At 47.7% G+C, this 12,991-nt stretch overlaps 1 protein-coding gene across 10 annotated transcripts in view; it reads right to left on the bottom strand.

Annotated features, from left to right (window-relative positions):
• SH3KBP1 (SH3 domain containing kinase binding protein 1) overlaps window positions 1-12,991 on the bottom strand; it is a 344,807-nt gene that overhangs the window by 24,511 nt on the left and 307,305 nt on the right. For all 10 annotated transcript variants that reach the window (XM_060002844.1, XM_060002847.1, XM_060002846.1 and 7 more), the window contains one exon: window positions 10,217-10,302. In XM_060002844.1, coding sequence (XP_059858827.1) covers window positions 10,217-10,302 — 86 coding nt within the window. The remainder of the gene's footprint in view (window positions 1-10,216; window positions 10,303-12,991) is intronic.

Below are 12,991 nucleotides of genomic sequence, written 5' to 3'. Positions count from 1 at the left end.
TACATACCAAAAATCAGACAGTGGTCTAGCATCATCAAGAACTATTTTTAACTATCTATCGATGGACAACTCAGTGGGTGCCTCCTTCAGTTTTGATGGAAGCAAATAATTAGAAACCAACGACTTGTAAAAGGAGTTTTTGTCCAGTCAACAGAGTCTTTCAGTTTCTCAAGTCTAACACCAATCTCAGAATTGTCTCTGAGTTTGCACCAGGGGTTTTTATACCCCTGGAGCGGGCAAGAGATTGGCTGTGCCATGTGAGGTGGGAAAGGGGAGTGAGAAGGGAAAAGCAGCATGGCACCGGGGCTCTCAGGAGATGAGTTTGAAGAAAGAGCACATAAGAAGATGAGGCACTGTCGTGGCCTGAGAAGTCTCCATGGTCCCCCAAGGTGCATGTCATCCTATTTGCAGATCACTGTCCTAGGGTGGTCTTTGCAGCATTGCTCCTAGTGAATTGGTTACAGTAGAGTCATGCAATGGAATATCATGTAGCCTTTAAAAGTATAAGGTTGACCTACGTGACTTATATGGAAAGATGTCAAACATACATTATTTAGTACAAAAGAACAAGTGTGGACTAGAACTGTATTGTATTAACATGATCACATTTTAAAAACATCCAACCATCCATCCATCCATCCATCCAGTCACAGAAAGACTTCTAAAGGTGTGTACGACAAATTAACAGTGATTACCTCAGGGAGAGGCTGGGATACCTGGGGACTTTCACTGTCTAATGTCCTGAGTTCTTTCATTTTTTGAAAGTGAGCACCTTTTCCCTTTGTAATTGGGGGGTGGGGAGCAGCTCTTTAATATAAAAAGCCAACTGAGCAAATCATATGAAACGATATCCGATACAGCTGTCAAAATCTCAGCTGATTTATGTTATGTGTGCAAGAACTTTCCTATTTTCCAAGAACAGTAGTCACGGCAAGAATGTAGGTTGATACTTGGTTCTTCTCTCTATCTGAACTGCAGCTATACCAACTGCAACTCAGAAAGTGCCTGTTTTGTCTCAGCCACGTCACACCATGTCTATATTTTACAACAATCCTCTGAGGTAGGTGGGCATTAGTAACTAACCCTGTCATAAAGAAGAGGAAAAAGGAGCTGAGACTCACTCAACCTGGACTGCGGAGCTACAAATTCAAATCTGAAGCCACCCGAAGCACTAGTATGCATTCACGACAAAGTTATCCCCAATGCATACATAAAGTGCCAAGAAAAAGAAGGTCAACATTGAGAGTCTCTCAGTAAGTCAAATGTGTTCAATTTTTAAATTGGAGATTATATCCTTTCTACCAGGCGATGGCATTTGTTTTTTAAAATGTGCTTCGTTAGTAAAATAAAAACCAGCAGGCCCTCAAATTAGGCTTTTTGGGGGGGGGGATTGGGGGTAAGTGAGCCTGGGAAATTCCAAAGATCAGGCACCACCCCGGGAGAAAGGACTCCCGCCTGGGGAGGCGGAGAGTGCTACCACAGGGCATCGGGAAGCTAAAGAAAGATTCTCTGGCTTGAAATCAGGCCTCCCTGTTCACTGACACCTCATCTTAGCTTGTCACCACCAGATCCAGTTCCCTTCTAATGGGGCCCCCAACCTCACTCTGCAAGTGCTCAGCACTTTTCTCTTTTAATGAACCAAAGGCAGTGGGAAGCAGCGTGGGCTGAGGTTCCCAGACCATGCCCTAGCGAGAGTCCATGGCTACAAGGAGTCTGATAACTCAACTTTCCTCCTTAATAAAGGGGAGTTTGTCTACAACGCTTTTAGTATGACAAAGGGGTACTTGAGCATCGTTTTCTGGCAGGTTGTGTATCCCTCTGGATATTTACAAGTCAAAGAGAAGCCATAACAGGGCTCTGCCAATCCCTGAATCCACAGCCAGTGGGTGGAGGGGGCATCGCAGGCCAAGTAAATGCCACGTGCAACCTGAGAGCTGACTGTCACCTGTTCCCTTCTTGCTTCCACATTCATTCCCACCTCAGAGGCCTCAGCGGGGCCCACTGCGGATGTAACACGGGATACTACGTACGCCTCTTTGCTGTGTATAGACTACTTTGAATCCACTAGGTGTCCCTCTGCATTTGTATCCTTAAAGCTGAAAATGGTCTCAGAGTGTAGCAAAAGCAGAGGTGTTTAAGCAGCTGGGCTGAACGAAGAATGCCACGGCCCTGACCACAGAGAGGGAGGCGACCGAAGTACCAGAGGAGGGCACACCACCCCTGCACACAGGTGAGCTTCTGGGGCTGGCCACAAGTCCACACAGCTAGTGGGCACTGCGACCCTCTCCAAGCCAAGAGCCATCTGAAGGATGCTTGCTGCACACCCAAATGCCCCCCCCCCAATCTCACCAGTCACTCACTCTTGCTCAGGGCAGGCTGATGGCTGTGGGTGGCTTGGGCAGGATGACACTGTTCGCTCTCTGTGTTTTAGAATAATTCACACCCCCAGATACATCACTTCCAGGAGGTTATGCAACACTTGCGATCGTCACCCCCACTTGGATCTGCTTAACCTCCACCTGTGTTTGTACAGTTGGCATGAAACTTTTCTCACTGGCACTGTGAATGTTTATTGTTTTTGTGCTTATCGGATGGGATGGGGTAAAAGTAGTTTGTGGAACCCATGAAAAGTAAGCATGAACCTAATCCATGCGACAGACTGCCGAAGGCCAGGATTGCCCTGCCGGGGGCCAAGCAGGCAGAGGTGAGCACCTCAGTTTTGGTCTGGACCGATGTTTCTAACTGTGTAGATGTGTCAGTGGAACCCTGACACAGCAGACTCTCGGAAGTGCTGAGAAGGACAAGGGCTTGCCATCAACCCATCTTCTCTAAGACGGTGAGGTGATTTGGAAACCAATGCCGGTGGCCAGATTGGCCTCATTTACTCAGCACAAACCTAGAATCTTAGGCGAGAGGTCGGGAACCAGGGGAAGGGGCACTGGACGGGGAGGCCCAGGCGGAGAACCTCTTCTGAGCCAAGGCTAAGTCCTGAAGGGCGGGGAGGAAACCAAAACCGGTCAGAGGGACTGACTAGGTTCAAGACCCAGCAATCACAAGCTCAACCTGTTTCACTTCCTTGGTATAAAGCGTTTGACCCTAAGCACAATCTCTTTTGCCTTCTATCACCACGCTTGAGAAATGCATAGTGCTTCTCAAATCATCCTGATACAAACTGAAGTTTGGTCATGACTGGTGTCCCTGAATAGGAGCCAGAGCCCCACACATGCACACCCCACAGCCTCATGTGCAGAGTCGATGGTGACATAGCAGGGACCACATCTTCCTCTCCTCTGCACGGGTAATGCCAGCCACCTTCCTGATCCCAAAGACCATGTCTGAAGGTCACTGGTAAAGGGACACTGTCTGTAACAGTGAGCTGTGGCTCTCAAATGAAAGCTCTCACGTCAGAGCAACTAACCCCAAGAGAGCCGAGAGGTGCGGCTTGTTCACACACATGCTCAGCCAGCAGCCCTTCTGGAACACTCCAAATGTCACCCATGGTGTTCTTTAAGACAGGCAGGACACAGTATATGTTGTCCTATTAAACCCGAGAAATTGCTCAATGACCTGAAATGCTACAAGGCCCAATAACTGGCTCTCTAGTTCCAAAAGGGGAAAGTTAAAATATAAAAATGGGGACAGAAAAACCAACAGCCCAAAGCCTGGGATCTAACTCTTCCCCGAAATCTGTCCAAGAAATCCCAAGAAATGGTTTCTTATGGCATAAGGCAGAAATTTCAAATAAGTTAAAATGTTAATCACTTGTTTATAGAGGTTTGGTGTCATATTGACAAAAATTTTGTGTTACTGGTCACTATTAAATTGCTTTATACTATATACAGGCTTAAGCTTTACCACACAGATTTCTAATTTAGCACTGATTAAATTTCATGTTTGTTGTTGTCCTTTCATTTAACATCCACTTAAACACTGGGTATTAAATCTTGGCAGAGTATCTAATCCCAAACATAACACCCTTTCTGTATGAAAATCAGATGCAAATTATATCATTTTTTTCTAGGGCAAGGAGAAAGAGGATGAGCGTTCTCTCAAAGGTCGTGGCAACTTCCTTGGTCCGTGCTTAGGTGAATAACTTAAATATATTTACTTTTTTGTATATAAACTCACAAGTTTCCAAGAGCTCTGAAACCATTTTCACACTCCGTTTTATAGAGATTCTCAGGAAATTAGATGGGCCATCCCAGGACCATAAGGCTGCACTCAACTGAGGGGACACTGTCCCTATCCCAGCTGTTCCTAACTCACCACTGGATTCTTGGCACTGACTGGGCTTTCTCAACTTCGGTGCTATTGACAGTGGCATCGGATCAGTCTTTGCTGCAGGGGCTGCCCTGTGTACTGTAAAATGTTTAACAGCATTTCTGGTCTCCACCCACTAGATGTCAGTAGCATCCCCACTCCCACCTCCACCCCCAATTTGGGACAATCAAAAATGTCTCCAGGCATTGCCAAATGTCCCCTGGGGAGACTGGTTGAGAACCACTGATATAGACCAACCTCATATACTGGAAAATTTGGGCTCCACGGGTCAGGGGGAACTAGGTTCAAATCCAACTCTGTGATTTACCAGTTGGTTAACCTTGCCCAAATTACCTGACTTTCTTCATTCCCTGTAAAACAAGAGACATTACACCTCCCTCACAGGGATGGTGATGATGAGAAATATATAAAATATACCAAACGTCTAGTAGGCACCCAGTGACTATTAGTTCCTTCTTTCCTTTTGCTTGCTCGCTCCCACTGCTATGATTTCACCACTATAACCTCAGGACAACAGTAGAGGGAGATGAAGAGAGAGAGCGTATGCTCTTCATTGCACTGGAGGAATGATTCTAACACTAGGACGGAATACCCACAGTTATGTTACTCAGAAGAAACTATCACAAATTGTACCTCAAAGAGGAATCAAAGATTATAAAGGCCTGTTCTACCCCCAAATATTCTTCGAAAAGCACTCCTAAGTCTTCCAAACGCTTTGTGATTACTCTATCACCACAGCTGTGACGATACGTATCAATGCCCAGGTGGGCCCCAATTTAAGAAAACTGTGTAAAACAATACACTTATTTAACACCTCGAAGGAACTTACTCGTATTACAAAATGATTCCACTACAAGCTTTTAGAGAGCTTCCTTAACACACCTAAAACATAATCCTATTTATAAAAGGTTGGTTTATAGACAACTCAGAAACACTAACACAGTGGCTATTAAATAGATATACAAAGCTGTTTTATAAAGTGAGGCCTCAAAGTGAATGCTCAGAAAATTTCAGTTAGCTCTCTTTTCTTTTCAGTAGCTTTACTGAAGTATAATTTAGATACCATAAAGTTCATCCATTTTAAGGGTACAACTTAATAATTTTTAGTATTTACAGAGCGTGCAACCATCAGCACAGCCCAGCTTCAGAAGCTCTCCAGCACCCCAGCCACAAGCAATTAGCTCTTAATAGCATTCCCAGGGCACAGGCAGGGAAGTGCTTTTACATTTCCTGGTCTGAATGAACCACAGGCCGAGGCATCGGTGAGAGATCCGAGAACAAGCTGAAGTTTGCCTTCAAAGCTTCCAAACCAGTTCCACATCCTAAGACCATAGACTGTAAAGCTGGTAATACTTGGCCCCAAACTGACTGGCATGTGAAGTGTGGGTCTGTGGGGTCAGTTGAAAAGATAGAGGGGAAATCAGCTTCCTCAAGTGAACAGGGGTGGTGTCCATGTAAAGAGACGGAAGTGGGAAAGGTATGATGAGATTTGAATAGAATGGAAAACAAGAGTCAAAACAAAGAAGGCAAGCAACTTAGGAGGAATGAGAAGGGCTTTTTTTTGAAGTCAATTAGTTGAAACTAGATGGCTCAGTTCCCAGGCTGCTTCGCACCTGGAGGCCTGTTGCTATGTGCTTTAGTGTGAAAGGAACAGAAAATCTCCGTAGCATTGAAGTGTAACAGTAAATCCCACCATGCCATGGGAACTACAGTATGCACATAATAAAAGTAAATGTTACGGCACTTGACTCTGCGGCCTCTAATCTCCCATTCAATCGGAACAGAGGTTCTTCCGTCAGCAAGAGAAAACCAGACAATTTAATTTTCATTTCTATTCATGTGCAGGCCTGTGTTGGAGCTCACCCATGCTTCCTATTATGTTACTTGAAATATGGCCGCATAGTTTGATACAAACAGTATCTCAAACTGACATCAACAAGTTAGCTTTGGACCAACTGATTTCATTCTAAATTATCTCGGGCTGACAGATGCTGGTAGCTGCCCACACGAGATCTGAAAAAGCCATGCTCCCTAATTTAATATGATAATAATTTAAAATTATAGCTTTATTAAGAGGAAACACAGATTTATTTATAGCTAACAACGATGATTTCCAATGGCTTTCAAGGCTGTATTCTGTTATTCGCAGCGGCCCGCATTTGGACAGCTTCAATTGTCTGAAACACTAACAAAACATTCTGGTACAAATAATTTCCTTCTTGATTCAAAACAATGAACAAATGCTACAAAAGCAGATATACAAAAGCAGCCCTGAAGAGAGCCAGCCCCTTGGCAATGTCCTAATCTTGACCGACCCATCTGCAAAGAACATTTCTGCATCTGGACCTAAGACACTTTGCTTAAAATCCTCTCCTCCGTTGGCCCCTGTGATGTTGCAAGAGCCCACTTTTCCCTTAGATGAGGGCTTTGCACAAGGTTTAGTCTTCAGTTCTAGGTCCTTCTTTCTCTTTTTTCATGGTAAGGATTTTATTTATCTTCTTGACTTTATCTCTTTTAAGCAAACAACAACGTTAATAATAAGCACCTCTGTCTTTTGGCAGCTCATCAACAGATTTTACGTAATTCTGGAAGGCAAGGTGAGGAAGCTTAGAGAGACGTTAGAACTCTTTATAGAGAACGAAGCTGAAGCTCAGAGAGCTGGTGTAAGTTACAGAAGGTCACCCAGCCAGGAAGCAGCAGAATCAACAGCACTCAAACCCAGGTCTGCAGACGCCAAGCTCTGCCCGCCGCTCTGGCCTCAGGCTCCACCTTCAAGTCCTCGTCCAGCACTGACATGGGACATCCACCCAAATCTCAGTGTCAACATGCGTAAATTCATCACGTTTCCCCCCAAACCAGTTCCTCCTCCGGATATGCTTATTTCTACCCAAGTCATTTCCCCCCACCAATCAGTCACCCAACCCTAAAACCTCAGAGCTAACAAATCATTCTCTCCTCCTCCCAAATCCCATCTGTTCCCGAGGACCAGCGCTCATTCTCTCGCATTGCTGCTTGCGCAGCTACCCCTTGTTTCACAAGCCTCTTCTGAGCAGCTCCACTCTGGCTCCCTCTCACTACCTCTCAGGCGAACTATCAAATAACCTGGCTCCCTGTCACCCACCTTCCCTTCATCTGATTGGTCCCACAAAGCTCCATCGCTTATTATCTGAATTTTTAGACCCGATCATGTCACTTCAGTGTCAACCATCAAGAGCTCCCACTGCCTGCAGAAAAAATTACAAATCCATCCCTCTCAAACTCAATCCAGCCCCGACTTCCATTTCCGGGTCAGCACCACCCCTCCACGTCAGCGCAAGCTCTCTGCCGCAGCCAGGCCAACCTATGCTCAGGTATCAGCCCTCTCCCTGTGATTTCCCTGCCTCTGCCTCTACCGAAGCGAATCCAACTTCCAGATCCAGGTAAGTCTGTCCCCCTTCAGGGAGCCTACCCTGACATCCTAGGCACCAAGGAGCAGCCCCAACTCTGATCAGTCTTACTTTCTACCACTCCGTCAGCATTTAGACAGACCGTCAGTGTTACACTTTCCATTTGCCGTCTTAGGGGCCGCAACAGACCCAAAGCCCCTGGAAAGCAGGGCCTGTGTATGAGTAGTATAACCTTGCACTTGAGCAGTAGGTACTCAAGGATTTAGTGCTTGCTTACAAGGCTGCCAAGCATCACTTCTGGCAATGCAAATAATACATACACTAAATTATTAGCTTCAGGAATTATAGTCTCCTGGGATTAATGTCTTCTTGGCAAAATGAGAGTGAGCCACACCTCAGCATCTCTTTCTGGGCGCCCAGATACATACACAGTACGAAGAGCTTCCATAGGCTAACCCTCCCCCATCAACGTCCCCAACGTTTCCCAACCAGCTTGTCAGTGTTTTCGTGACAGCCACCTCGGCCATCTCCAGACCCAAAGAAAACAAGGCTCAGAGGCCAACGCTCTTGACAAGCAAGGCACGGCCCTGTGCGTCCTGGCGGCGGGTGATACCTCCCTTCCTGTGGCGGGCCCCGTGTGACCCTCACTGTCACTTCGCCAACGGGCCAGCCTGCCTTAAAATGGGGCCCAAATGTTGAACCACAGCAGTAAAACCAGAACTTAATCAGGCTCATTCTGGTGCTTCCTTCTCATTCACGGCCAACCGCTGCTCTGCTCTCCTCTGCCCTTTAACCAAGTCCAAAGCTACAGCAGGCTAGTGTTTCTATTATTGCATCAGCCCAAGCCGTCAGAAGCTCCTGGTCACGCTTCTTGACTGCGCTTCTCAAAGGCTAAGCGAGGATGTAAAACAGTTTCTGGAACCAGGGCAAACACTTTTGGTATTTACGGTCATGACATATCCTACTCCCAAGCTGTCATAAGATCAGACCAGACACTGTAGGTCAGCAGTTGCAAAGATGCAACTCTATTAGCAGGTTCAGAAGAAAACTGCACCCAAGAAAGAGTAACCCCAGGTGATGAGAATGCTCATGTTGGGCGCCCTAGTGAGCATTCTCTTACAAGGCCTGCCAGCTGTCGGACGTTTGTTTCTAAATTGAGCGGCCAATGCAAATCATGCTGGAACCTTCCATGACAAATCAATCCTTGATAGTGGCTGCCAGAGGTTAGGGAAGAGGAGTGGGGAGGGGCGTGTGGTTAGTGGTTATAAAACGGCAACATGATGGATCCTAGCAGTGAGGGAAATGTTCTGTATCTTGACTGTGGTGGTGGATACACAACCCTACACGTGACCAAACTGCAGAGAACTAAATACACATAAGTACCACTACAACTGAGGAGTCTGGTGGGGTGTATCAATGTCAATATCCTGCTTGTGACCTTGCACTATAGTTCATAAGATGCTACTGCTGGAAGAAACCGGGCAAAGGGTATGTGATTCTCTCTGCACTGTTTCTTACAACTGCATGTGAATCTCTAATTATTTCAAAATAAAAAAATGTAACTTATGAAAGGCCAAGTCCAAAATGTATCCCTCTCTGTCATGTAGAATATGAGAGTGCTAACTTCTGACCATGACAGGTACAAACAAAAGATGTAAAGCTGAAAGAAATGTGGTCCCTGAATCTGGATTTCTTAAAAGGGCTGTCACCCCGTCACACCAACAGAGGCCTCAACCAGCACGCACTTGACCGCACTCCACCCACGCACATCCCCCCAAAGCCCTCTGCCTGTTTACCCACGGACTCGAGCTACCTTCCCATCTGTCACATGGTGGTATCTTGACCTCAGGAAAACTCACTCACGTTCTGCACTAAGTGGCAATTACCGCATCAAAGCTCATTTTTAACTCAAAGTCAAAACACTTAGTGCTGTGTCTACAGTGAATTCCGCCATGCTGCATGTCCACCCATTCACCTTTTTAGACTAAATACATAAATTGCTGGAAAATATGAATATAAAGTGCTAATCCCCACTTCTCCAAAAGGTCTGTTCATCATTTCTTTTTTTTTTTTTTTTTTTGCGGTATGGGGGCCTCTCACTGCTGTGGCCTCTCCCATTGCGGAGCACAGGCTCCGGACGCGCAGGCTCCGGACGCGCAGGCTCAGCGGCCATGGCTCCCGGGCCCAGCCGCTCCGCGGCATGTGGGATCTTCCCGGACCGGGACACGAACCCGTGTCCCCTGCATCGGCAGGCGGACTCTCAACCACTGCGCCACCAGGGAAGCCCCAACATTTCTTTTCATTAGACCTTGCGAGGAATTTTTCCTAAGGCCGGGGAGAGTAAAAATCCCAGGCGTTCTGTTTTAACGTGGAAACCACCATTACTTCCCATCTTTACGAGACTGCAATATCTAAAACCAACTGAGGGTTGTTAGCCTTGCATTTAAATGGTTGTGTTCGTTCTCATCAGGCTGGTGGAAGGGGCAAATCAAGCTCTGTGGTTCTTTTAAAGTTTTGCACAGAGAAGCGAGAATGCTCTCCTTACTCACCGATGTCATTGCTGCGGTCCGAGAGGTCCTTGTCCAGGATGCCGGAGATCGAACTGCCCGCCAAGTCGATCTTTGGACCGTCACCCCTACATTAAAGACACAAGTCCGGGCATTTAATAATTGGTGTGTGTCCTTGTCATTTCGTCAGCTTTCTCGCTGCACACAAGTTAAGGAGTACGCTGCATGGGGGATGGGTCACACTGTCGCCTCTGGGGCTGACCAGCGGGGGCTGACAAGCTGTCCAGCCACATGGGCCGTGGTGCAAACCGGCCGACAGACTGGAGGCCCTCCCCTCTCACACACATTTTCAGAGACGGCTATTTTAATAACGACTGTTCAGCAATGCACCTTCAACCACAAACCCTCCTGTTGGTCCACAGGGTGCGACGTAGGGCCCGCTCCTGCCCCATGGCCAAATAAGCACCAGCAAACGATACCCAGGAGCTTCCCTTTTAAGGAGCCAGGAATTTAGCCAATGTTGCTTGTCAAAGGTCGGCTACTTTTAACCTTGAGAAAAAGGGTTTCTGGCCTGGAGCGGAGGCACCACCCAGGCTGTTGACAGGCACAAGGTGTCAAGTTGAGATCTGGCAGCCTGAAAGCTGGCGCTGGGGCATGGGCCTGTAAAATCAGACAGCTGTTGGGTGGGTGGCCCTGTGCCCATCAGGACACGAGAGACTTCCCTCTCTATCTGGGCTAGGAGCAGCCCTTTGGGATGATGGGGACAGGCCTCCAACACGATGAGAGAAGCAGCCACTCATGCATGGGCAGAAGGTTCCTCCAAATCCCTCCAAACGGGCAGCTCTGGGGACCCTTTCAGGCGGATGAGCCCTGAACAAGATTATCCAAGGTCTGTGATGGCAAGTGAAATAGGAAAAGATCCTTGCCCTTAAAATGAGAGGTTCTTGTCCACGAAATGAGAGGGAGAAGCCAAGTAGTTGTTCCCGGGAAAGCAACAGAAATAGTCCATCTCACAGCCCCCCGTGCTCACCAGGCAGCCGAACTACACAACGAGTAACAGATTTATTCCAGGTGCGTATTGTCAAATACCCACCATGCTGGGGGTGATGAGTGGGCCAAGCCAGGTCGTACCTACTCCGGAGGGTCTCGTGGTCTAAATGGGAGACAGACAGCCCCGGGCCCACATGGCACAGGCTGGGTAAGATATAGGCACATCCAGGTCTTAAGGGAATCAAGAACTGGGTCAAGACAGAGATCTGCGGGGCGCACTGGGAGCACACAGAGGAGGCGGCATCACAGTTGGGCCTTGGAGGAAAAGGGACAGAGGACCTATCAGTAAGAGGCATGACGGAGCAAGGACCCAAGGGTAGCTGGGAGTGCCCAGTGTGGCCGGGCTAAAGTCTGAGATCCTCAGAGAGCAGTGAGAGGAGAAAGGTTGGCAAAGGTCAGACGGTGCTGGGCTGAGTCCCTCGGGGTTTAGTTTGTCCTGGAGGCAATGGGGACAGAGGAAAGCAGAAGCTGGCGACCTGTAAACCTGGAGGTAAGGGGCAGACTTCTGGATTCCCCACCCAAGAAGGGGTGATGGGGGTGGCATTCAGCGAGACATGCGTATCCTTGTGACAGTGCAGAAGGCCCAGTAGACAGAGGTCAGCTTCCCTCAGCTCCCAAGTGAACAAGACTGGCTCTTAACCTCAAGCACCCTCGGCCAGAAGACAAGCAGAGGTGAGAACTCCAGGGAACCAGGGCTGGGCCCAATGGCTTCGTCTCCACCAAGAGAAAGTACAGCTCTAAGACTGTGCATGTGCCTTAGGAGACTGCCTCACCTCAACCTCCCAAGGCTGTGGGACCCCCGGGCCAAATTTCTGTAGCAGACCCCCTCTCCACCCCACCGGCTACCGAAGCTCAGGCCCCACGGGGCACACTCCCTTGGACAGACAGTGAGCCAACAGGAATGGCAGGATTAAGGATGTTTATTTCAAAACTTTATTGGCAGGGCCCGAGCATCTGCTAATTTGAATGTAAACTTCTGAATGAAATGTTTTAGAAATGTGGTACTATTAGTAAGAAAGCATTTTCTTTTTTTTTTTTTATTCTTTAAATTTTTGGCTGCACTGGGTCTTCGTTGCTGCATGCGGGCTTTCTCTAATTGCGGCGAGCGGGGGCTACTCTTCGTTGCGATGTGAGGGCTTCTCTCATTGTGGAGCACGGGCTCTAGGCATGTGGGCTTCAGTAGTTGTGGCTCGTGGGCTCAGTAGTTGTGGCTCGCGGGCTCCAGAGCACAGGCTCAGTAGTTGTGCCGCACGGGCTTAGTTGCTCCGCGGCATGTGGGATCATCCCGGACCAGGGCTCGAACCCGTGTCCCCTGCATTGCCAGGCAGATTCTTAACCACTGTGTCACCAGGGAAGCCCAGCATTTTCATTTTTAAAAGTTCTTGAGGGCTCTTAATCTTATTACTTGGTATCTACAGAGCCTGAAAGATTTGGTGCTGTCATCTTCCCAACTCACAGACTGAACTCAAGTTATACTCACAGCCAGACAGCTCTGTCCTTTTGGAAACACATCAAGGATTAAAATTTACGAAAACACATGTTCTGTCCAGGGAGAGAGGTCACTCAGGCAAGGAAAGTCCAGTTAATTCCACTGACCTTTTTTTTTGGCCAAAGGTGAGGATGGTTGGAGGTGACACCCTAGTGGGCAGCTGGGGAGAACGTCATGGGGGCAGGGGTTGGAGGTGTGGATGGGGAGATTTGCATGTCAGTGAACCATGTGTATCTCAGAACAACTCGGCTGCTTCTGAACATGTGGCTTATTCGTGC

This window comes from Delphinus delphis, chromosome X (assembly GCF_949987515.2).
Source record: "Delphinus delphis chromosome X, mDelDel1.2, whole genome shotgun sequence".
Classification (NCBI taxonomy): domain Eukaryota; kingdom Metazoa; phylum Chordata; class Mammalia; order Artiodactyla; family Delphinidae; genus Delphinus; species Delphinus delphis.
Note: the sequence above shows the minus strand (reverse complement) of the source record. Positions and strands in the feature narration are given on the sequence as shown.